At 38.7% G+C, this 25,752-nt stretch overlaps 1 protein-coding gene across 2 annotated transcripts in view; it reads left to right on the forward strand.

The window, feature by feature from the left end:
* Positions 1 to 25,752, forward strand: part of Wdr7 (WD repeat domain 7) — a 315,779-nt gene that overhangs the window by 61,127 nt on the left and 228,900 nt on the right. For both annotated transcript variants that reach the window (XM_055622621.1, XM_055622622.1), the window contains exons 15-16: positions 22,754 to 23,523; positions 25,075 to 25,163. In XM_055622621.1, the coding sequence (XP_055478596.1) occupies positions 22,754 to 23,523; positions 25,075 to 25,163 (859 nt within the window). The remainder of the gene's footprint in view (positions 1 to 22,753; positions 23,524 to 25,074; positions 25,164 to 25,752) is intronic.

Genomic DNA, 25,752 nt, shown 5'->3' on the forward strand with positions numbered 1-25,752 from the left:
CTTTTTGGAGGAGAAACATTTTGCTTCTTAGTGTTGAAGGAGGAACTCTGATGACTCAGCTTGATTATTGTGTCTTGATTTTGCTGTAAATGAAATACATGCACAACTTTCTTAGTGGCTTGCAGGAATGTTAGATTGCTCTCCAGATTCTTTCTTTATGGATCTCTTCTTTTCTGTTCTCCTTTTAGCTAGCTGCTGTGACTATTGCCAGTCTCTACTATTCTATGCATTTTTCTTAAAGTTTCTTTTTGGGTTTAAATACACCTAATCATTTTTTAAAAACAATTATTTGTATTTTATGTGTATTAGTGGTTTTTCCTGCATTTATGTCTGTGTGAGGGTCTGGATCTGGAGTTGCAGACAGTTGTGAGCTATCATGTGGGTGCTGGAAATTGAATCCAGGTCCTCTGGAAGAGCAGCCAGTACTCTTAACCTCTGAGCCATCTCTCCAGCCCCTTAAATATACCTAATCTTTTTTTTAACAGAATATATAATTTAAATGATATCATAGATCAAATAGACTTAACAACCACTTACACAAAATTTCAAACCGTACAGAATACACATTTGTTTCAGCAGCCCCTGGGACTTTCCATAAAATAGAGCATATATTAGAGCATGAAGCTAGTTTTTTTTTTAATTTTTATTTATTTTTTCTTTTCATTTTTTTTGAATTTTATTTTTTTCTTATCAGTTACATTTTATTAACTCTGTATCCCAGCCGTGTCCCGATCCCTCATTCCCTCCCAGTCCCTCCCTCCCTCATCTCCATCGTGCCCCTTTCCAAGTCCACTGATAGGGGGGACCTCCTCCCTATTCATCTGATCCTGTTTTATCAGGTATCTTCAGGACTGGCTGCAAAGCTCTCCTCTGTGGCCTAATAGGACTGCTCCTCCCTTGGGGGGTGGGGAGGCCAAAGAGCTAGTCATTGAGTTCCTGTTAGAAATAGTCCTTGTTCCCCTCACCATCGGAAACCAATTGGTTACTGAGCTACCACAGGCTACATCTGAGCAGAGGTTCTAGGTTACATTCATACATGGTCCTTGGTTGCATGTCAGTCTCAGAAAAGACCCTGTGCCCAGATATATTTGGTCCTTGTGGAGCTCCTATCCTTTCCCCATCAGACTAACTCCCCTTCTTTCTTATTCCCTGTACTCTGCCAAAGGTTTGGTCATGAGTCTTTGCTTTGAAAACACTGCTAGTTAGAGTCTTTCAAATGCGCTCTTTAGACTCCTGTCATACGTTCAATGCACATCCCATCTGTCTTTCTAAATGAGGATTGATCATCTTACCCCATGTCCGCTCTCTTGATTATTTTTTTTATGTGTACAGATTTCATTATGTTTATCACATTTTATAGGTCTATATAAGTGAGTATATACCGTGTTTGTCTTTCTCCTTCTGGGATATTTCACTCAGGATGATCTTTTCTAGATCCCACCATTTGCCTGCAAATTTCATGATTTCCTTGTTTTTGATTGCTGAGTAGTATTCCATTGTGTAAAAATACCACAATTTCTGTACCCATTCCTCCCTTGATGGATCTGGGTTGTTTCCAGGTTCTGGCTATTATTACAAATAAAGCTGCTATAAACATGGTTGAGCAAATATCCCTTTTGTATACTTGAGCAAACTTTGGGTATATACCTAGCAGTGGTATAGCTGGGTCTTGAGGAAGCACTATTCCTAATTGTCTTAGAAAGCGCCAGATAGATTTCCAGAGTGGTTGTACCAGTTTACATTCCCACCAGCAGTGGAGGAGGGTTCCCCTTTCTCCACAACCTCTCCAGCATGTGTTGTCCCTTGAGTTTTTCATCTTGGCCATTCTGATGGGTGTAAGGTGATATCTCAGGGTCGTTTTGATTTGCATTTCCCTGATGGCTAATGAGGATGAGCATTTCTTTAAGTGTTTCTCTGCCATTCGATATTCCTCTGTTGAGAATTCTCTGTTTAGCTCTGTTCCCCATTTTTTAATTGGATTACTTGGTTTGCTGCTTTTCAGCTTCTTTAGTTCTTTGTATATACTCGATATTAGTCCTCTGTCAGATAAAGGGTTAGTGAAGATTCTTTCCCAATCTGTAGGCAGTCGGTTTGTTTTGATGACTGTGTCCTTTGCTTTACAGAAGCTTTTCAGTTTCATGAGGTCCCATTTATTGATTGTTGCTCTTAGAGCCTGTGCTGTTGGTGTTCTGTTCAGGAAGTTGTCTCCTGTGCCAATGAGTTCTAGGCTGTTCCCCACTTTTTCTTCTAACAGATTTAGAGTATCTGGTTTTATGTTGAGGTCTTTGATCCACTTGGACTTTAGTTTTGTTCAGGGTGATAAATATAGATCTATTTTCATTTTTCTGCATGTGGACATCCAGTTGGACTAGCACCATTTGTTGAAGATGCTGTGTTTTTTCCATTGAAATGGTTTTGGCTTCTTTGTCAAAAATCGAGTATTCATAGGTGTATGGGTTTATTTCTGGGTCTTCTATGTGGTTCCATTGATCCTCCTTTCTGTTTTTATGCCAATACCATGCAGTTTTTATTACTATTGCTCTGTAGTACAACTTGAGATCGGGGATGGAGATACCTCCAGATGATCCGTTGTTGTACAGGATTGTTTTGGAGATTCTGGGTTTTTTGTTTCTCCATATGAAGCTGAAAATCTTTTTTTCAAGGTCTGTAAAGAATTGAGTTGGTATTTTGATGGGAATTGCGTTGAATCTGTAGATTGCTTTTGGCAGGATGGCCATTTTCACAATGTTAATCCTACCAATCCATGAGCACGGGAGATTTTTCCATCTTCTGAGATCTTCTTCAATTTCTTTCTTCAGAGACTTGAAGTTTTTCTCAAACAGGTCTTTCACTTGCTTGGTTAGTGTCACCCCAAGGTACTTTATGTTATTAGTGGCTATTGTGAAGGGTCTTGTTTCCCTAATTTGTTTCTCGGCCCTTTTGTCTTTGGTATACAGGAGGGCTTCTGATTTTTTTGAGTTGATTTTGTATCCTGCCACTTTGCTGAAGGTGTTTATCAGCTGGAGGAGTTCTCTGGTTGAATTTTTGGGGTCGCTCATATATACTATCATATCATCTGCAAATAGTGACACTTTGACCTCTTCCTTTCCGATTTGTATCCCCTTGATCTCCTTTAGTTGTCTTATTGCTCTGGCTAGGACTTCAAGTACCATGTTGAAGAGGTATGGAGAGAGTGGGCAGCCTTGTCTTGTCCCTGATTTCAGTGGGATTGATTTAAGTTTCTCTCCATTGAGTTTGATGTTGGTTATAGGCTTGCTGTATATTGCCTTTACTATCGTTAGATATGTGCCTTGTATTCCTGATCTCTCCAAGACTTTAAACATGAATGGGTGTTGGACTTTGTCTAATGCTTTTTCAGCATCTAAGGAGATGATCATGTGGTTTTTCTCCTTCAGTTTGTTTATGTGGTGGATTACATTGATGGATTTCCGTATGTTGAGCCACCCTTGCATGCCTGGGATGAAGCCTCCTTGGTCGTGGTGGATGATATCTTTGATGTGTTCTTGGATTCGGTTTGCAAGGATTTTATGGAGTATTTTTGTGTCAATGTTCATAAGAGAGATAGGTCTGAAGTTCTCTTTTTTTGTTGGGTCTTTGTGTGGTTTAGGTATCAGGGTGACTGTTGCTTCATAGAATGAGTTTGGTAATGTACCTTCTGTTTCTATTTTGTGGAATAGTTTGAGGACAATTGGTGTGAGCACTTTCTTTGAAGGTCTGGTAGAATTTCGCGCTGAAACCATCTGGCCCAGGGCTTTTTTTGGAGGGGAGACTGTGAATGACTGCTTCAATTTCCTTGGGGGATATAGGGCTGTTCAGTCTTTCTACCTGATCTTGACTTAATGTTGGAAGATGGAATCTATCAAGAAAATTGTCCATTTCATTTAGGTTTTCAAATTTTGTGGCATAAAGGCTTTTGTAGTATGACCTAATGATTGTTTGAATTTCCTCAGTGTCTGTAGTTATGTCACCCTTTTCATCTCTGATTTTGTTGATTTGGATAGATTCTCTCTGCTTTTTAGTTAGTTTGGCTAAGGGTTTGTCTATCTTGTTGATTTTCTCAAAGAACCAGCTTTTTGTTTCATTGATTCTTTGAATAGTTTTATTTGTTTCTAATTGATTGATTTCAGCCCTGAGTTTGATTATTTCCAGCCGTCTGCTCCTCTTGGGTTTATCTGCTTCTTTTTTTTCTAGGGTTTTCAGTTGGGCCATTAAGTTGTTTGTATGTGATGTTACGAATTTCTTCTTGCAGGCACTTAGTGCTATAAATTTTCCCCTGAGTACTGCTTTCAATGTGTCCCATAAATTTGGGTATGTTGTGCCTTCATTTTCATTGAATTCTAGGAAGTCTTTAATTTCTTTCTTTATTTCTTCCTTAACCCACCTGTCATTGAGAAACAAGTTGTTCAGTTTCCATGTGCGTGTAGGCAGTTTGTTATTTCTGTTGTTGTTGAGGTCCAGCTTAAGTCCATGGTGGTCAAATAGAATACAAGGGATTATTTCAATCTTTTTGTATCTGTTGAAGCTTGCTTTATGACCAACTATATGGTCTATTTTGGAGAAGGTTCCATGTGGTGCTGGGAAACAAGATAGCTGTTGTTTTAGGGCCCAGAGTTCAGTCTCCTGGTCGCTGCACGGAGTGTGTTGTCCCGCTTCTCAGACACGGTGTTCTCCCAGCGCCGCCATCTTGGCCCTCCCCTCTAATTTTTATTTTTTTATTAATTACACTTTATTCACTTTGTATCCCCCCTGTAAACCCCTCCCTCCTCTTTTCCTAATTTCACCTTCTCTCCCCCTTCTTCACACATGCCCCTCCCCAAGTCCACTGATAGGGGAGGTCCTCCTCTCTTTCCTTCTGATCTTAGTCTATCAGATCTCATCAGGAGTGGCTGCATTGTCATCTTCTGTGGCCTGGTAAAGCTGCTTCCCTCTCAGGGGGGAGGTGATCAAAGAGCAGGCCAATCAGTTTATGTATATACCTAATCTTAACAAGTCTTAGGTCTTTCCTTCTTTCCTCTTTCCCTCTTCATGGACCCCCCTCACTCCATCCCTCCCTTTCTCTCTCACTTGTTAGCTTCCTCTAGTGGGAAGAGGATCCAGTACATCATGCATGCTAGGCAAGTGCTCTTCTCTCTTTTGAGTTTCTTTTAACTTACCTAGTTTTATATTTACTTCAAAAGCCTTCTATTAGATTAGACCAGCATTATAAATTTTTATTTTACTCTCATTAGGGTTTCTAAAGATTCTGCTGATGTTCTTCTAGCTTTTACCCTGGAGATTTTATAATGTATACCTTTGGCTGACTACAATGTAAAAATACTGTTGCTATTATAATTTTCTTGATAGTTCTAGTATCATAAAACATTATAGCTTTATTTGTTCCCTTCTTTTTACATATTAGCTATTAAGCAGTCTACATATGGTTTAAGTACATATATCCATGTTATTGTTATTGATTCCATCAACACTTAATGTTTATCCCTTGGATTATTGTTTATTTTTTGTGTGTTTGTATGTGTATGTGTGTGCATGTGTGTGTGTGTTTGAGATAGGGTCTCACTATGTAACTCTGGCTGTCCTGAAACTCAAAATGTAGTCTCACAGATTCTCTTGCCTCTGTGTCCTGAGTGCTGGGATTAAAGACATACACCCCTATGCCTGGTTTACCCCTTTGTTTTTACTTAAGGTGATTTCTGTAGATCCAGAGAAAATTCCTGATTCCCTAAACACCAAAAAAAAAAAGCAGTACAAATATCCAGACTACTATGCAGAGCAAAAATCCAGGAAGATTTCTGGTTAGATAAAAGTCAGCATTCCTCAGGAACTTGTGAAACTGGTTCCTGTCTGCAAAAAGGAGTCATTTCCATTACCTCTGGCCAAAAGAGGGGAAGTGACCATGTGGATCTTCAATGAACATCTGCCTGTGGTGCCTGACAGGCTCTATCAGTCCCTACTCATGAGGAGTTGTTACACATCTCAAAGCCCCAGGCCTCATGGTCCCATGGTCTCAGGTCTCATGGTTCTTCTCTTCCCAGATACTCATTCTTCTCATAACCCAGGTCGTCTTACTAGTCTATAGCTCTTGCCATTATAATAGTCTCTCACTCTTTCTCTCTCTCTGCTCTTCTCCGTTCTGCTTCTGTCACTATTTTTTTTCACTAATCCTTACTCCCTGTTGATCTCCCCTTTGTCACAGATAGCCCTGGCCATGTCTAGTCTACTAGCCATTGTCTAGTCTATTTCTTTCTGTCTCTGCTCTTGACTCTTCCAGATGCCTCTGTCTGTCTCTCTCTGTGTATCTTTGTCTCTGTCTTTTGTCTGTCTCTATATCTCCTTCTCTCTCTCAATATAACTTTCCCTTTAATTATATCATGGAGTGGTCATGACAGCAGTTTTTTTTTGTTTTTTTTTTTATCTTCTTGCCTCACCCCCATATACAATTTTCTCTTGCCAACAAAACTAGTTTTTAGTGAAAGTCCACTCATTTTCTTAGTTTGGATTGTCTGGCAGTGTCCTCTGTTTCAAAATTCTCTACCTTGAGTGCTGAGGGTCACCCAGGGCCTTACACATATTGTTAATGTGTAAGACCTACTTTTAACCTCTCTGGCCTTTCCTGCCCCACTGGTCCAATATACCTGTTGCAGTTCTTCAATAAAGCATGGTCATTTTACATACACACACACACACACACACACACACACACACACACACACGAACACTGTAGGTTGTGCATACATGTGTTCTTTTATGTGAACGATTGTATAACGTGTGTATATTTTAATGCTTGGGATAATGCTTTAAAATTTTCAACTCTGGTTGTCAATATTTTCTCTAGTTTGAAAGAAATGGAGCTTTAAATTTCTGTGAATAAAATATGAATGATTCAATTAAGCAGCTGAACTAAACTAAAAGTTATAACTAAATAACTAATAATAAGTACTTTTTTGCTAATTACATTATTTTTGGTTCTTTTCCTGTTTTGGAGAATTCTAAAATTAGACATGATTGGTTTATTTATGATGATTTCATAGCACCTTTAAAATTGAATTTCCAGGGGACTGCCTGAAACAATTCCTGGGTCATAATGCCTTATTGGCCATGTACCTTGTGATTATTCGTGGATTCCCAATTGGACTCTACAGTGCATAGTCACTGTAATGCATCATACCCTGAGCCATGGAAAAGTGGTTTGTTCTAGGATGTTTTAAATTCAGATCTTGTTTTCCTTTGGAAATACATTAACAGAAGATACTTTGTATTAAGAAAAAACTTCTGCCTGTAATCCTAGCACTCAGAGAGGCACAGGCAGGCAGATATCTATGAGTTTGAGGTCAGCCTGGTCTACAGAAAGAGTCCAGGACAGCTAAGGCTACACAGAGAAACCCTTTCTTGAAAAAACAAAACAAAACAAAACAAAACAAAACAGAACAAAACAACAACACAGAGAGAGACTTGCATTGCTAGGGAATGTATGTGAGGTACAGCAGAGTATTTTTTTTTAAGTACCCTATATAAATCTAACTATAGATTGCCAAGGAGCACTATGGAGACTCAGTCTATGCCTTCAGCAGCCAGACCCTCCTAGCTGTCATATGTTATTCTTTATCTTCTGTGTTGAGAAGTTGAAGTTATTGTGTTAGAAATATAAAGGTTTTGACTAATTGTAAATATTTTAGCAATTTGAAGAATTACATTTTTTTAGTATTTGTGAAAAAAATCTCTTCTTTATTAGTCCATATAAAATATTTTTTACTTTTTGACTTTTATAGTTTATGCTACAAAATAATTGAATCAGTCTAGTTCAGTAACCATTTATTGACTAGTTAGGCACTGTGTTAGGCCCTGGAGAGCCAAATGAATAAGACATGATATTTACTCTCAGGAAATGTGAACGGATAAATTGCAAAGCACTGTAGCCAATGGCGTAGTGAGAAATGCAGAAAGTATTGCAGAAGTCTTCTTAGCCCGAGGTGATCAGGATTGGCTATTTGGAGGGAAGAAAAGTGGAATGTATTTAGGTGATGGATGGAGAATGGTTGCAGTGTGTCCAGTAAAGAGAGAAGTGGAGAGAGACTGCTCAGTCAGTGTTGTTGGAGCTGTAGCTGGACACGGGTAGTGGTAGTAAATAAAGGTCAGTTCATTTTGTACCAAGGGAAGATGCTGAAATTTTTACCTTCTACCTTGGTGGCTTTCAAAATTAAAAAAAAAAAAAATCTTTAGAGTTCTTTACTCAAATGGAATTTTACATGAAAGCCAGTCAATAAATTTGATAAGAAGGAGTACAGTGGAGAATTCAAACTCAATAGTTGAATTGAGTTGTATTCAGTGGGAGCTGATGATTGATTAGGTATGAGTAATAAGGAAGGTTTATCCAAAGGTCCCCTGATTGACTGAATAGAAAGTGGCTCTATCAAGTGTGATATTGAATGTACAAACAGGTTTTATAGGGATAGTGAAGAGCTGTTTGGTTTATGGTAACCTGAACAGTCTGTGTGTTACATATGTCAGGATGTTTGTTGGGTGGTTTAATTTAGGAGGCTGAAACTTGAGAGATTGTTAGGGTGAAGGGATATATACATTGATGAATTCTTGCTGTTGGTGTGTTTGTATGTAGCTGGTTCTTAGTTTCATGGAAATAAGTGAGATCATTCATATACAAACTCATAAAAATAGGAGCTTTAAATGGAGCAGGATGAAAAAGGATTAAGGTAGGAGAAACAGGAAACTTATTGGGGAAACCAGAAGAATGTGCTGGTCAGCAAGTGGGAATCAAGAAGTGCAACAAAAAAGAGATCACTGTGTTAAATACAGTCAATGTTAAACCTTCAAAGGACTGAATACATTTTTCAGTCAGGGTCAGGAGCTGTACTATAAAGATTGAAGAGTGACTAGGAAAAGTGGAAATAGAAAAAAAAGCAAGTCAAGTTTGTATGCGATTAGATGGGAGAAGCAAGATTACAGTTAGATGGAGGTATAGTTTTGGAGATATCAGGAAATGTCCTTGGCTGAGGACAAAGAGCAGAGAGGGTGAGCTTCAAGATGGGGAAAGGAGAATTGATTATTGATATGTGAGGAAATTAAATTCAGAGGCAAAGCAATGGGCTTTGTCATGAAAGAAGAAAACCCCATTTTCTGAAATTGAAAGTAGAGAAGAGGCTGGGTATTTGGATGGGTTTGTTCTAGAGTTAGTGGGTGGGAATGAGGACAAAACATTTTTAAAGCTTATGCATGTAAGGAAATTTGGGGAGGAAACAGGGCACTGAAATAGGGAATTGGGAATGAAGAGGTTCAGTACAGAGAGTAGAAGCTAAGTATAAGAAGAAAGATGGACCGATTTTGTAATGGGTTAGAATGAAGGCATGTGGAAAAGCAGAGAATATATTTTCTTATTGTTGCAGATTGTAGTCCTGTCATTCAGAGATTAAAAAGGGTAGTGCAAAGTAGCTGTGAAAGATTGATTGTGGTTAAGCATAGGGTCATATAGATGGGGGAGCATTAGACTGGTAGTCTTTGAAGAAGCGGAGAAATCCAGTGACAGAATGTCCCTATGATGGCAATAACCAGACTGTCTGCACATTGAAATCACCTGGGATCTCTAAAACTACCACCGCCAGTTCCTACCACAGCCTCCCTGATTCAGCGTGAAGTGCAACAGTACACTGAGACTTTTAGAAGGCCTTCAGGTCATTCTGATGTGCAGTAGCTTGTGAAGCACAGCTCTGAGGGCGAAGCGCAGGTGTGCTAGGAGTTTGAACTGTAGAAGGTTATGGCATGACCCTTCTTGGTTTCTCAGGGAGGAAGCCCTGATAACATGGCTGTGTAGCATCCAGCTGAGCCAGGGGGAGGGCAAGATGACTGGAGTTGAGACATCCAAGGACCTTTGAGGCTCTGTGTGACTCTCAGTCTTAGGAGATGGCAAAAGAGCTTTCTAAGTCTTTGCTGTGTCCCAATAGGTCAAGAACCTCACAGTAAGAACATAATGCCCCATCCAAAAGGCTCTGTACGGGATTAAGGATGGAGAATATGTTTTTTTTTTTTTTGTGCTCTTTTTTTTTAACTTTTATTAATTACACTTTATTCATTTTGTCATTTTGTAGCCCCCCCCATAAACCCCTCCTTCCTCCCCTCCTGGTCCCCTCCCTACCCCCCCCTTTCTGCATGCATGCCCCTCCCCAAGTCCACTGATAGGGGAGGTCCTCCTCTCCTTCTTTCTGATCTTAGTCTATTAGTTCTCATCAGAAGTGGCTGCATTGTCAGGGTTCTAGGTTATCTCCACGGATAGTCCTTGGTTGGAGTATGAGTCTCTGGGAAGTTCCCTGTGTTCAAATGTTCTTGTTCTGTTGCTCTCCTTGTGGAGTTCCTGTCCTCTCCAGCTCTTACTATTTCCCACTTCTTACATAAAATTCCATTCACTCTGCCCATCAGTTGGCCATCAGGCTCAGCATCTGCTTTGACAGTCTGCACAGCAGAGGCTTTCAGAGGCCCTCTGTGGCAGGTTCCTAGGTTGTTTCCTGTTTTCTTCTGGCTTTCAGAGGCCCTCTGTAGCAGGTTCCTAGGTTGTTTCCTGTTTTCTTTTTCTTCTGATGTCCATCCTCTTTGCCTTTCAGGATGGGGATTGAACATTTTAGTTAGGGTCCTCTCTTTTGCTTAGTTTGTTTAGATGTACAGATTTTAGTGGGTTTATTCTATGTTGTATGTTTATATGAGTGAGTATATACCATGTGTGTCTTTTTGCTTCTGGGACAACTCACTCAAGATGATCCTTTCCAGGTCCCACCATTTACCTGCAAATTTCATGATTTCCTTATTTTTCATTGCTGAGTAATACTCCATTGTATAGATGTACCACAGTTTCTGCATCCATTCTTCAGTTGAGGGGCATTTGGGCTGTTTCCAGCTTCTGGCTATTACAAATAAAGCTGCTACAAACATGGTTGAGCAAATGTCTTTTTTGTGTACTTGAGCCTCTTTTGGGTATATGTCTAGGAGTGGTATGGCTGGATCTTGAGGAAGCGCTATTTCTAGTTGTCTGAGAAAGCGCCAGATTGATTTCCAGAGTGGTTGTGCAAGTTTACATTCCCACCAGCAGTGGAGAAGGGTTCCCCTTTCTCCACAACCTCTCCAGCATGTGTTGTCACTTGAGTTTTTCATCTTGGCCATTCTGATGGGTGTAAGGTGAAATCTCAGGGTTGTTTTGATTTGCATTTCCCTAATGGCTAATGAGGTTGAGCATTTCTTTAAGTGCTTCTCTGCCATTCAATATTCCTCTACAGAGAATTCTCTGTTTAGCTCTGTTCCCCATTTTTTAAGTGGATTACTTGTTTTGCTGCTTTTCAGATTCTTTAGTTCTTTGTATATACTGGATATGAGTCCTCTGTCAGATAAAGGGTTGGTGATGATTCTTTCCCAATCTGTAGCTAGTTGCTTTGCTTTGATGATGGTGTCCTTTGCTTTACAGAAGCTTTTCAATTTCATGAGGTCCCATTTATTGATTGTTGCTCTTAGAGCCTGTGCTGTTGGTGTTCTGTTCAGGAAGTTGTCTCTGTGCCAATGAGTTCTAGGGTATTCCCCACTTTTTTTTCTAGCCAATTTAATGTGTCTGGTTTTATGTTGAGGTCTTTGATCCACTTGGACTTCAGTTTTGTGCAGGGTGATAAGTAGGGATCTATTTTCATTTTTCTGCATGTGGACATCCAGTTGGACCAGCACCATTTGTTGAAGATGCTATCTTTTTTCCATTGTATGGTTTTGGCATCTTTCAAAAATCAGGTGTCCATAAGTGTGTGGGTTTATTTCTGGGTCTTCTGTTTGGTTCCATTGATCCACCATTCTGTTTCTATGCCAGTACCATGCAGTTTTTATAACTGTTGCTCTATAGTACAGCTTGAGATCAGGGATGGAGATACCTCCAGAAGATCTTTTATTGTAGAGGATTGTTTTAGCAATTCTCGGTTTCTTGTTATTCCATACGAAGTTGAGAATTTTTCTTTCCAGGTCTGTAAAGAATTGTGTTGGCAATTTGATAGGAATTGCATTAAATCTGTAGATTGCTTTTGGTAAGATGGCCATTTTTACTATGTTAATCTTGCCGAGAATATGTTTTAAGTATAGACTTTCACATAGTCTTCTAGTGGTCTGTGAAATATCGGCTTTAAATTCATGCAGATAACTCTCCTTTGAACAAACCAGTGCTAAAACTAACAAGATGTTATATTTTAAGAGCAAGGCCAACATACGAAATCCATCATTTCTGTACTATTTACAGAATTGGTGTTTGTGCATGTGCAAAAAAACTCTTTGCCATTGTTTGGCATGTCACATGAATGAAATACAATTAGAATACTGAGTCAGCGGAACGTGGTTGTACACACCTGTAATCCAAGCACTCTGGAAGGCAGAGGCAGGCGGATCTCTGTGAGGCCAGCATGGTCTACAAAGTGAGTCCAGGGCAGCCAAGGGTACACAGAGAAACAAACAAAAAAACAAAAACAAAAAACCAAAGTCTCCTTAACTCTGTAGCCACATGCTAACATGACTGTAAAGAAATACAAAGCTAGTACTGGTAGCAAAATAAGCAGATATATTTGTCTTGTTACTAAATGATTCTGTGCTTATATACTATGGTCCCTCCTACTTAGAAATGTTTTACATCCTTTAAGAGAGTTCCTTGGGGGGATACAAAATGAATAAAGTGTAATTAATAAAAAATTAAAAAATAAAAAAATAAAAAGAGAGTTCCTTGTCTGCCAATAACCACAGGCCATAAGTTGAAGATCACTTATCTACTTGGATGGTGAATTTTCCTAGAATGACCAGGAAGGCTTTCACTGAAGTTTTAATCTTTTTTTTTTTTTCCAATAAAGAGCTCATATAGTGACATGTATGGCTGATACTGCACACCCTAAACTTAACTTTGAATGGAAATATATTATTTGCTCATTACAGCAGGTCAATTTAAGGTGGATCTGAGAATAGAAGTAGGATTTCCTGCTTTTCAAGTTCATCTGCAGCACACCCACACTCACGCACTCAACAGCACTCAGCTTTCGGGAAAGTATTTTCTCTCAAGGGGGTGGTAGAAAGAAGAGCTGGAAAGGGGAGACAAGGGCAGGAGGGGCTTTTGTCAGCTTTAGCCAGGCTTTCAGTACTTATGGTATACACATTCTTGGTCTCCAGTCTCTTTTGTGTGCATTTCTGTAAATGCAGCCCTTGACATTTCCTATGACTGGGATATCTTGTTTCTGCTCTTCCTCATCTGAGAACTGTCCAGGACTGTTAGCCAACAGAACCACATCAGACTGTAGGACCTTCCTCTCTTTTCTGCCACCAGGCTTGTGTTTCTGTCCTAGTCCTAATTCTGTTGTTCTGGCATGTGAATAAGTGGGCACATTCATTCCCATTTCCATTTCTCTATATATCTGGTGACCGAGTGATCACCCGATAGTAGACTCTCCTAAACACTAGATGCTGTTTCCTAGACTCTACCCCCTACTTCTTTGTGCCAGTTTTCTATATTTGATACTGTGTCTTATCTAATTAGAATACTGAATATCTGTAGGAAACTTTAGCCACACACTAATTATGATTGGAAACAGTAAAATTAAGCTAGCACTTCCAACACTTGGAAAACTGTGCCTTCCATTATTTCCAAAGTTCATTGCTGGTTGAAAATGACTGCACTATAGCATGTGGAGAGAGGATCCTATCATGTTCTTCCCACAAAGTATCCCTTGACTCAGTGTAGGTAGCCTAGTGTTTGAGGGTTCCATTTCTCAACTACATGCACTCCTCCATCCCTCCAGTCTGTGCAGAGCTGGTGCTGAGAACTCTTAATATCCAGCGTTATTTTGAACATGTGGGAAATGACAGATGGATGCAGAAAGAACCTGATTTCTTCCCACATTTTTACCATGGACTTGTGTGTTCTCCCAAGTTACTGATGAACATTTTAGCTTAATTTTGTCTTTCGCTCTAAAATAGGCATAATTGAGTTGTAATGAAGTTAAATGTTACAACATGCACTAAACATTTATCACAGTAGGCATTCACCACACACTGGTTTAATACTTGATTGTTGATTGATTTCTGCATTTGTTCAGCATATTTTGGGTTCATGCTATGATTTAGGCCCTGAGCTAGAGCTAGCTGGAGAGTGCTTTAGCCACACCCACACCAAGCAGGTGCTGGCACTGAGCAGCTCCTGTCTTGGTGTTGGATCCCCTGTGTAGTTCCTAATGTGACCCTCAGACTACTTAAGGAATGAACCAGTGGGGGAGAGCTCAGGGAGATGCACTGATCTGCAGAGCTGTTGGGAAGGCTTTCTGAAGAGAAACGGGCTTGATATCAAGAGGAAAAGAGGGGGAGTGGCCCAGGCAGATGTCATAGCATGTAGGATGTCAGTGTGGCCAGCAAGGCAGTGATGAGAGAAAATAGCAAATAATACATTTGAATCTGTTAAGTTGCAAGTGTTTCTGAAATGAGCCATCACTTAACCACATCAGCCCAGGAACTGTGGCTTTTCTCCTTTTCATTTCCCCACTTTTAGTCCTCTACTTTATGCTTGTTCTTACCAAGTTAGCTCTCCAGAATCTCACCTTGATGCCATTCATTTAAAAATGTACCAAGGGTCTTGACAGAAGGGTGTGTTTCCATTAGGGGGCCTTTGGAGTTTGCAAGCCCTTTCACTACAGTTCTCCCTACCACAGCCACCCCCCCCCCATTGCAGTCCCCTGCGGTTAGTTTTAACTGTTTTCTTTAAAAATTATTATTTACGATTTATTCACTTTTATTATTTATTCACTTTTATAATTTCAGGTTATTCACAATTATTCACAATTTATTCCTGGCTGTACCACCCTCCCTCATGTCCTCCTGGTCCCACCCTCTCTCCCTCTTCTCCCCAATGCCCCTCCCCTAGTCCACTGAAAGGGGGGTCCTCCTCCCCTACTATCTGACCTATCAGGTCTCATCAGGACTATCTCTGTGGCCTACTAAGGCCACCTCACCAGGGAGAGGTGATCAAAGAGCAGGCAACTGAGTTCATGCCAGAGACTGTCCTTACTCTCCTTAATAGGAGACCCCCATGGATATTGAGCTGCCCATAGGCTACAACTGAGCAGGGGTCTAGGTCCTCTCCCTGTGTGGTCCTTGGTTGATGCATCAGTCTCTGAAGGACTCCTTGGACCCAGATTTTTTTGTCTCTATTGGTTTCCTTGTGGAGCTCCTGTTCCCTCCAGGTCTTTCTGTCTCCCCCTTCTTTCATAAGATTCCCTGCATGCTGTCCAAAGTTTGGCTATGAGTCTCAGCATCTGCTTCAATACCATGCTGGGTAGAGTCTTTCAGAAGACCTCTGTGGTAGGCTCCTGTCCTGTTCCCTGTCTTCTCCCACTTCTGAAGTCTATCTATTTGCCCTTCTGAATAAGAATTAAGCATCTTCCCTAGGGTCCTCCTTGTTGTTTAGCTTCTTTAGGAGTATAGATTTTAGTATGTTTATCCTATATTGCATAGCTAATATCCACTTATAAGTGAATATATACCATGTGTGTCTTTCTGTTTCTGGGTTACCTCACTCAGGATGATCTTTTCTAGTTAATACCATTTGCCTGCAAATTTCATGATTTCCTTGTTTTTAATTGCTGTAGGATTCTGTTGTATAAATGTACCACAATTTCCGTATCCATTCCTCAGCTGAGGGACACCTAGATTGTTTCCAGGTTCTGGCTATTATAAATAAAGCTGCTGTGAACATGGTTGAGCAAATGTCCTTGTCTGGTTGAGAATCTTTCAGATATATGCCTAGGAGTGGTATAGCTGGATCTTGAGGAAGCACTATTCCTAATGTTCTGAGAAAGTACCAGATTCATTTCCAAAGTGATTTTACAAGTTTACATTCCTACCAGAATGGAGGAGGGTTCCCTTTTCTCCACAAGTTCTACAGCATGTGTTGTCACTTGAGTTTTTGATCTTAGCCATTCTTTCATGTATCTCTTTGACATACACATTTGATATAAAATGAGAGGAGGGGAATACAGCCTGTATTATCTATTAGCTCTTTCCAGCCCCTCTAGTAGGTGGTCAGTTTGTTATAAGGCAAACAGAAAGTTTGGAGTAGGGAAGCCAATTCCTCATGTAACATAACAGTCTGTGTTGTTACAGAGGGCTTCTGGTCTTGGTGTTTGTGGCTCTGGGCTCTTTAGCTGGAGTTGAAAGTTGATTTCTTGTGCTGCTGTTGAATTTTTACTATATTAGTTTTTTGGTCTCAATATTATGTAATAATTTTATACACTAATAGCATGTGGTCTTTAGAAAAAAAGTCCCTTCAAAATATATTTCCTATATAAGACATAATGTTTGTATTTGATATTTATAAATACAGTCTATTTATGTCCTGTTAAATAAATTGTAATAAATGTAAAATCTTTCCTCCTTGATATGTTTTATGTCCTTTCTTAGTTTGTTTTTACTTAGGTGCTTGTTAGTGGAAGCACATGGAAAGGAACGGAAACAATAGGAACTGTATGACTAAGTTATTACTCACATCTGATCATCCAAGAGCAGATTTTTAAGCTAAGTGTAGTAATTGTCTATTTCTAGATGGGATCAGCATGTTCAGGGTGGTATGATCATGGACCTATTGTTAGATTCCAATGTCACTGGATTCTTGGCAGCACTCTTGTTAGCTTAACCACAAACATGAAGAAATAGTCATATGACAGCAGAGGGCGCCAAATAGCCATATCGGGCAGACAACTGTTCTTGTTGTTTTTGTGCTTCCTCCACAGTCTGTTCTCTTTTTTTTTCCTCTTTCCTCCCTTCATTCTTTTTATCTTGGTACCAAAAATAGTTAATGTTGAAGCCATGCTGTGAATATTTTCTAGAAGATAGGGAGAATTTCCGTTAGCTACTTTAGATTATTTAAAAAGTGCAATAAGACATCTACTTATTTTTATTCAGTGCGCCTTTTACACTTACTACTATATGTGAGAACTTTAGAGATCCCTTTAAAGAACTTTCATCAATAAAATATCATATATTAAATCAAGAGGAAACGTATTGTTCCTTTCTATTTCTTGCCAAAATAGTTTTTGATATTAAATCAGTTTTTTATACCATACTTAGAAAACTTAGTTATTTAAAATACTCATAAATACGGCACCTGTGCAGTTATGCTTTTATGAAATAGTAAATTAATGTTTGTTAAGTATAATTTCTCTTGTAATCTATTTTATAATTCAGTATTTTCTTAAAGAGGTGCCTGTGCATGTCAGATAGATGCTCATTTTCTAACCTGTCCTTAGGGTTTTTTTTAATCACTGATTCCAAGCCTGATTCTAATTTAACTATCTCTATCTGTCTGTCTATCTATCTATCTATCTATCTATCTATCTATCTATCTACCTATCTCTGTATTTTATATGATGTACATATCATGTAAAATCAATGGCAATGGAAACTCATTTGGTAAAGGCTCATCCAGTAAGTGGCTACTATACAACCATTTGGGCCTGCCTGAGTTGGGATCCTTGAGCCCATGCACTGCCAATTATGGCAGTGCACATAGTCTCAGCGCTGGAGAGGTAGCACCAGATGTGCTGAGCCAGTGAGCTCCAGGCTTAGGAAGATGCCGTGTTTCAGGAGCTGTGGCCAAGAGGAGGACATCACATCAGTCTTGGCCTTATACACATGTGCATGTCCCTCCCAGGCACACACAGCAGGCAATGTCTCTCACACACCCACAAGCCGATGTTTCTGCTTTGCGTTTGATATGAAAATCATCTAGCACAATACTTGGTAGTACAAATCACCTTTACTTTTAGATAAAACCTATATCAGATTATATATTATAGATTTGATAGAAGAAGAATGATAAATCACTAGTCTATTTAAAAATAGCATTGAAAACTGTGTTATTGAACAATGATTTCACAATAAGTGAGCTTTCAAGTCAGGATCAATGAAGTGAATGGTAAGAGAGTAAAATTTCTTGTAGTCAGTGGATAAAATGGAATACACTTAAAATCTTAAACTCATTAAAGACCCTTCGAGCATAATATTGGTATTCAGAGACAACGCTATCAGCTGTTTCAACAAATATTTTATTTAGAATATGTTCAGTTATATAAAATGATGAAAACTTATATATACAAGGCAACATTTTTTTCCACTGAACATTTGTTGTGTCTACCACATCTGACATGCATGTGCCAAGATTCGTGTATGTGTGGATGAACCCTGATATCAACATGACAGCTCTGTTGTTTTCCTTGCGAGGTCATTTTAGCTAATATTCTTGTTCACTATCAGTTATGAATCATCAATTCATTATTTCTTCAGTCTGTTATATTTTAAGTTAAATTTCTTTTTTTTTAAAGATTTTAAATGGTACCAGGTATGGTGGCAGATGTTTTTAAAACCCCAGCACTATGGAGGTTTTAAAAAGGCAGGTGGGTCTCCGTGAATCCCAGGACAGCTAGGGCTGCATAGATAGAACCTGTTTCAAAACAAAAATAAAACAAAAGGAATCTCACACAGTCAAATATGTACTTCTCCATGTAGAAAATGTAAATTACAGTAAGTATGATACTTAAAATAAGCATAAGATAAATCTGTGTCCTAGATTGTTATATGAATATAGATATTTGTATAACTGCATTTACTAGCATATTGGAGACTCAGTCATTTGTAATTTAACTTTACTTTGTAGCTCTTGTCAAGTAGATTTTCAACTATTTTTCTTAAGGGCAAATGCTTTGTTTTCTCCCAGGCATGTCACACACATTAGGTGTCTCCACAGATATTTGTTGAACTGAATTTAATTCTGCTCTGTGATGACTTTAAGGTGAATTGTCCATGCACACTCCGGGGGTTGTAATAAATGCTTCAGAACAACCCTTCTCAGAGTTCCTCATTAGTTAGCTTTGAAATTGTCGAGAGTATGTAGTGATGAATGAATCAGTCTGTTCCCAGGTGTGCCTGTGTTTTTGTAAAGCTAAGAAAACCTTGGAATTTACTACCTGTTTTTGTTCCTTTTCCTGTAGCTCATCTTAGCAGCACATGCTAGAAAACCAGACATGAAGGGGATTAACTCAGTCATTTCTTTACCTTTAGCTAAAATATCATTCTCTCAAGTTTGGTGGGCATCTATTTTTTGTTGTGACAATTTTTCTACATCGGTAGAATTGGTGATGATGAGTTTGGATCCCTGAGCCCATGCGCTGCTGGTCATGGCAGTGCCCATAATCTCAGTGCTGGAGAGTTGGCACTGAGTCCTTCTCACTCCCCTTTCCCTTCAGCCTTACTCTGTTTTCTTGTTTGTTTGTTTTTCTTTCATATTTTGTCTTGGTGGTGTTGTTTTCTTTATTGTTTACGCTCTTTTTGTGAGACTGCTATTAGATCCAGTTTTTGTCACAGGCAACACATTCAGTACCTAGGAGAGGTTGTAAAAAAGAGTCTTACAAGCGCAGGTACAGACATGGTATTAATTAGATAATCTTCTCGTTGTGAGCATGTGGTTGTCTGCTGGAACACCATCAGAAAGAGATACAGATGCCTGCAGAGCTGGAGGTGCTGACGGGCACATGTGTGGCTGACACCAGCCAAGCTGAAGTCTGTCTACCTTGTGTTTTCCTCTTGGCTGTCTTTTTTTCTAGCCCTTCTTACTACTTCAGTAATTTCCTAGCCAAACTTGTTTAATTTTATGTTGTTTTTAGTCTCCTTTTCCTAAAAGAAAGTTGCAAGAACATTATCTTCAGGAGCACCCTGAAGACCTTTTCATTTTTACCTGTTGTTATGTATTCCTTCATATCTATTTTTAGAGCTGTGTACCTAGCATTGTGGTATTTTGGGGACATAACTAGTGCTAATAACTAGAATCGCTCCGAAGCTATAGCAACAGCGTAGTATATAGTAGATGTGATTATTAATAATACTTTTTGATTGAATTTATATTGGATATAATATATATAAGTTCATGCATGATTCACTTAGTGCTCATAAGTACAAAGCACTAAACATAGTGTCTGATATCACATGTTCACTGTTTGAAAGGCAAACGTGTGAAACAGAGCAGGGAGAAATGAAAGGAACAAGGATGGTCCTTTCTCTGTCCTGTCGCTCACATTCTTGGGATTATTGCACCTTTATTTTGCTCATCTGTGTGCCTTCCGCTGCCTCCTGTTTCATATTCATGACCCTGCCCTTGTCTCTTTCAAGCTAGCAGTACTGCATCTGGCTGCGCGATTCCCTCATTTGGATAGTTGTTCGCCGACCTTATTGTATAAAGTTGTATATTTAATATATTTAATATATTTAATAGAAGTAGATTCTTACACATTCCTACATACTAATTCAGGTGTGATAATCAGGTCCAGGAACCTGTATTTCAGCCAAACTCCTCATGATTCTGCTCTCGTCGTACTCTGGTTTGCAACATAAAGTTTGAAAGTTTCAGTGTGATGGTGTGAGCTCTTAGTGAACCGTGGCCTCCGTTCTTCATCTTGACCACCCGTGGGTTCTTCATTATCCACCATGTGATCTTCATCGTCACTCTCCTTCTCTACATTTTGCTTTCTTTCCGTTATGAGTGTTTTTGTTTGCCAAGTTCGCTCTTCTATGAGGGCTTCCCTGTAAATCACCTGAGATCGATTTCTCTGCTATGTTCCTTTGGTTTTGAATTGACTGTTAAATAGTATAACTTTATCATATTAGCTAGATTCTTTAGGTCATCTAAGTATAATTTAGAAAGGTTTTCATCTTCCTTTAAACATCATTCAATTCAAAGAAGTTTATATAATGGAGGCTGTGATAGCATTTGCTTGAATTATTTTTGTGTAATTTTTGGACAGTGAACAACTTGAGATATTTTGTGAATGATGACAGAGGAAATGGAGAAGGAATGTGGTCCTAGTGTAAATATGTGCAGTGTTCCAAAAATTTGAGATTGTTTCTGGAAAGGATAAGTGACGTTGTGTTAATTTAAAGGGGTAGCGATTAGCGGTGAAATGAAGGCCCGAGGAGCAATATATTCTGGAGGATGTTTTGTGCTTTGCAAAGAAACCTGGATTTTCCTCTCAAGTTATAAAATGCTATTGATGATCTCTAAAGCTAGAAACACAGTCAGGAGGGATGGAAATAGAGATAGGAGACCAGTTAGGGGAATCTGTTGTACCTGTTACAGGAAGAGCTGATGAGCAATATGAATAATTTTGTAAGTTTTTTATAGTGTTCTTGTTCATTCTGCTAGATTCTCTGGTTGCACAGAATGAATAAGGAGGAGTTTGCCCATGTTTTGAAACTGTCTCACAGAATAAGTAACTAAAATAATATCCATATAAATATTTTGGAGATATCTGAGTATCTGACACATGGTAGGTGTAAAATGTTAGGGAACTGAATGTATTGTGGGCTAACCTTTCCCTGGGAGAATCCAGAGTCCTGGTCTCAACACGAATGAGATACATTTAACAAGTAGAACATGTATATTTAGGGGCCTGGAGAGATGGCTCAGTGGTTAAGAGCACTCCCTGCTGCTCTGAAGGTCCTGAGTTCAATTCCTAGCACCACATGGCAGCTTACACCTGTCTGAAACCATCTTCTGGTGTGTGAATATACATGTAAGCAGAATACCCGTATACAAAAAAATACTTAAATAAATAAATCTGGATTCCAGGTATTCATGGTACAGATTTGATGCATGTATGTTTTTTTGATTGAGAATTAAGGTCATGTAGAAGAGAAGGACTTAGAGGAGAATAAAGGAAGATTCATGCAAAAGGAAGAATAAATGGGTCTGTGTGCCAAGGATCGTAAGCATGGTTCGGGAGCATGTTTGTTAAAGCTGAAAGGAGATTTTATAAATGGGCCTGGAATTTGGGCTGAAGAAGTCTATGCTTTATTGTATAGATTTATTTTATAGTTATGCAAATATAGCATGTGTTAATTATATACAATTTAAGAAATATATATAAAATCTGAACAAAATGTTCTGAGTCCATGAAAAAATAATTGCTGTTTACATTCTGGCACAACATTTCTTTTCATCTTCTCTTGCAACATTTATATATGGGCATGTATGGATTTTACACATACGAATGCACACCCACAAGCACTGCGCAAGTGAGTTATACAGCATACACTCTTGTCTCCATAAGGCAGTGTCAGATACAGAGAAACTGGAGGACCTGCCCTCCAGATTCTCTCCACTTTCAATGGATTTAGCTAGAAGGGACAGTAACTAAAGTAGAGAAATAGAAGAAGGAACACAGTTAGGTTTGCTATACTTTTACATTCTAAAACCCAAAAGATGTAAATGTGCCTCTGTAGAGGGAATTCGGTAAGCCGGAAGACTGAAGGTAAGTGCAAAGGAAGGCTTTCAATGTGTGGTGCTTCTGAAGGACCTGCATCTTCTCCAGGTGCAGCCACTTTCAGAGTCTGCTAATGTCACTGAAACCAATTTTAATGAGTGGGGAGACTCCCACTTGAGCAATAAGCTTTTGTTAATGTATGCTCAGTTTTTAATTAATTGTCATTCTAATGATTGTGTCAGTGTAAAGTTCTCCTAATCGCATAAGTTCATATCTTTTACGTGTTGCTGGTTGGCAAAGATATTTTTAATGATCCAGAAGCCCTAAAAAGACAGCTTCATAAGCACTTTAATTCAGCTATTTATTGCTCATTAATGAATGTTGAAATTAAACACTTTGATTTGTAACTATTTTCTAAAAAATATTTGTTACAGGGGAATTTACCTAAATATTCTCACAACTCCCTGATGGTTCAAGCAATAAAGACAAACCTAACAGACCCGGACATCCATGTGCTTTTCTTTGATGTGGAAGCTTTGATTATTCAACTCCTGACTGAAGAAGCCTCTAGGCCGAATGCTGCACTTATTTCCCCAGAGAATTTGCAAAAAGCATCTGGCAGTTCAGACAAAGGGGGCTCTTTTCTGACTGGAAAGCGGGCAGCAGTTCTTTTCCAGCAAGTGAAGGAAACTATCAAAGAGAACATAAAGGAACATCTCCTCGACGAGGATGAGGATGACGAGGAGGCAATGAGGCAGAGAAGGGAAGAAAGCGATCCTGAGTACCGGGCCAGCAAGTCCAAGCCACTGACCTTACTAGAATACAATCTCACTATGGATACTGCAAAGTTATTCATGTCCTGTCTTCATGCCTGGGGTTTGAATGAAGTTCTGGATGAAGTTTGTCTTGATCGCCTCGGAATGCTGAAGCCACACTGCACAGTGTCCTTCGGCCTCTTATCGAGAGGAGGCCATATGTCGTTGATGCTTCCCGGTTATAATCAGGCTGCTGGAAAACTACGACATGGGAAAGCAGAAATAGGAAGGAAGCTGCCAACAACTGAGGGAGTAGGAAAAGGAACCTACACAGTGTCTCGAGCAGTCACCACTCAACATCTCTTGTCCATCATATCTTTGGCAAATACTTTAATGAGTATGACCAATGCAACTTTCATTGGCGATCACATGAAGAAGGGCCCAACCAGGTGTGACTATGTAGCTTAATTTTATTCTTTATTTTCAAACGAGATAAAAGGACCATATTCTATATTTGTTACTATTTGTTGCTTTTTTGCTTTTTTGTTCTGCACAAATTTCCCACTTAAGTCACATTAGTGATATCCCATTTAAAGTGTGAAACAGACATTTCTAAAATGCCTAGTTTAAAACACAATAAAATTATAGCAACATGATATGCTTAGTAGCAATATGGATATACTTAGTAGCTATTTTAAACTGATTTACAATGTAGGAGTTGGTCATAGAAGGTAGCTCCTGAAATAAAATCTTTAACATTTTTATTCTTTAAGATGATGATTTTTTTTTTTTTTTTTTTTTTTTTTTTTGAGATAACCCTGACTGGCCTGGAAATCGACATAGACAAGACTGACCTTGAACTTACAGTCTGCCCTAACTCTGCCTGTTGAGTGTTGGGGTTAAAGATGTGTGCCACCGAGAATGACAATTTTTATTTTTTAATTCCGTGTTTATATGTGGGTGTGTGCGTGTGTGAATGCAGGTGCCTAGGGAGAGGGTGTTACCCTGGAGTTAGAGTTACAGGTGGCTGTGAGCTACCCAGTGGGTGCTGGGAAGAGCAGTGGGTAGGTCCTCTGCAAGAGCAGTGTGTTCTCTAACTGCTGAGCCACCTCCCAGCTCTGTGAATATAACCTTACATTTATAGCTACCGGAAGTTGGAACCGACATTTAGTTCAATGTGTGTCTGTTCACAGGGTTCTCCTCTTAACCTGTATGCAGTAATGTTGTGTTCAGTGATTGGCTCTGGCATGTGGTCCTAAGTACAGTCCAAAGTCTACAGTAACTCTTAAAGCAGAGTGTTTTGATGTTTTTTTTTTTTACAGTACTTAGCCTGAATTCTATTTTCCATTTTTCCAAAGTTATGAAGATAACTTAGTATTTTACTTTATTAAAATTTGACCGTATTAGTTTTTTAAACCTAAGAAATACATAGATAGTACTTATTTTGTGTCATGCTCTGTTCTAATTATTTTACAAAAATTCAGTGTCCTTAATTCTGTAAATATTTTTATATAGGAAGTTGCTGAGACAGAATCCAAATGAGACAGTTTACTTCTAGACTCCAAAATTTCTTTATTTTTTATTGCCACATATATGGCTGAATGCTTTTCAGATCAGTATATTGTTCCATCAATTCCTGTGTGCTAATGATAATGGGGTAGGGTGCAATCCCAGGATGTTAATAGTGACTAGAGAAGGCTAAGAATGGTTTCTACTTCTCAATTATAGTTCATTGGAGTGTTCAAAAATACATGTTAAGACTACCAGAAACTATAATTTTTTTGTTAGAAAATTTGTATTGTCTACTTCATAATCATGTAATTATTTTACCGGAATTTGAGATAAATAATATAAATAAGGACAAAACTTAGAAAATGGTTATCTTTTTGAAAGAGTAAGTTGAAAATGTTCTGTTTATGTTTCTTTTTCATCTAGAGAATGATGTTTTGAATCACTCTGGAAACAGGAAAATTGTTCAATTTTTCTTTCTTCTTTTAAAGGCCACCTAGACCAGGTACCCCAGACTTTTCTAAGGCAAGGGGTTCCCCTCCAACTTCCAGTAACATTGTGCAAGGACAGATTAAACAAGGTAAAATTCAATATTATTAAGTAATTGGCATGACATTTCAGCTGTAGAGGCTGAGAAGGCCTTGCTAATATATAATCATAGGATTTTGTTTGTCTCACATTGTTAAAAGAGAGAAAAGTTGTTATATTCCAGATGTAAATATGGATAATTAAGATGTCAGTTAAAAATAAATCAGATTTATTTAGAAATTGATAAGTGAGCATATTTCAGATAGTTTGATTATATGATCTTTGGTCTACTTTGTATGCATTAGGCCACCCTAACTTGACAACACTAGTGAGCTGTGTGTATCTTAATTGTAAAAGTTATACCTATTTTTAACTGCTTGCAAATGTTTGCACTCACAGATTTATTCTGCAGCTCGTGTTCTGTTGCTTGCTAGTGGTGTCTACTTCGCTATTCATGAGTCAAAATGCCTATTAAACTGTTGTTTATTTTTAAATAATAATATACCATACCTTTCATTTTTAGCTTTGATTTTCATTAGGGAGTAGGAGAGGGAAAGGCTGAATTTCTTCTTCTTTTGAAATCAATTCTAAAAATGTTTGTGAATTAATATACTATTACTTCTGAACATATCTTTTATAGC

The sequence above is a fragment of the Psammomys obesus genome, unplaced genomic scaffold (genome assembly GCF_907164565.1).
Source record: "Psammomys obesus unplaced genomic scaffold, mPsaObe1.curated_primary_1811, whole genome shotgun sequence".
NCBI lineage: Eukaryota > Metazoa > Chordata > Mammalia > Rodentia > Muridae > Psammomys > Psammomys obesus.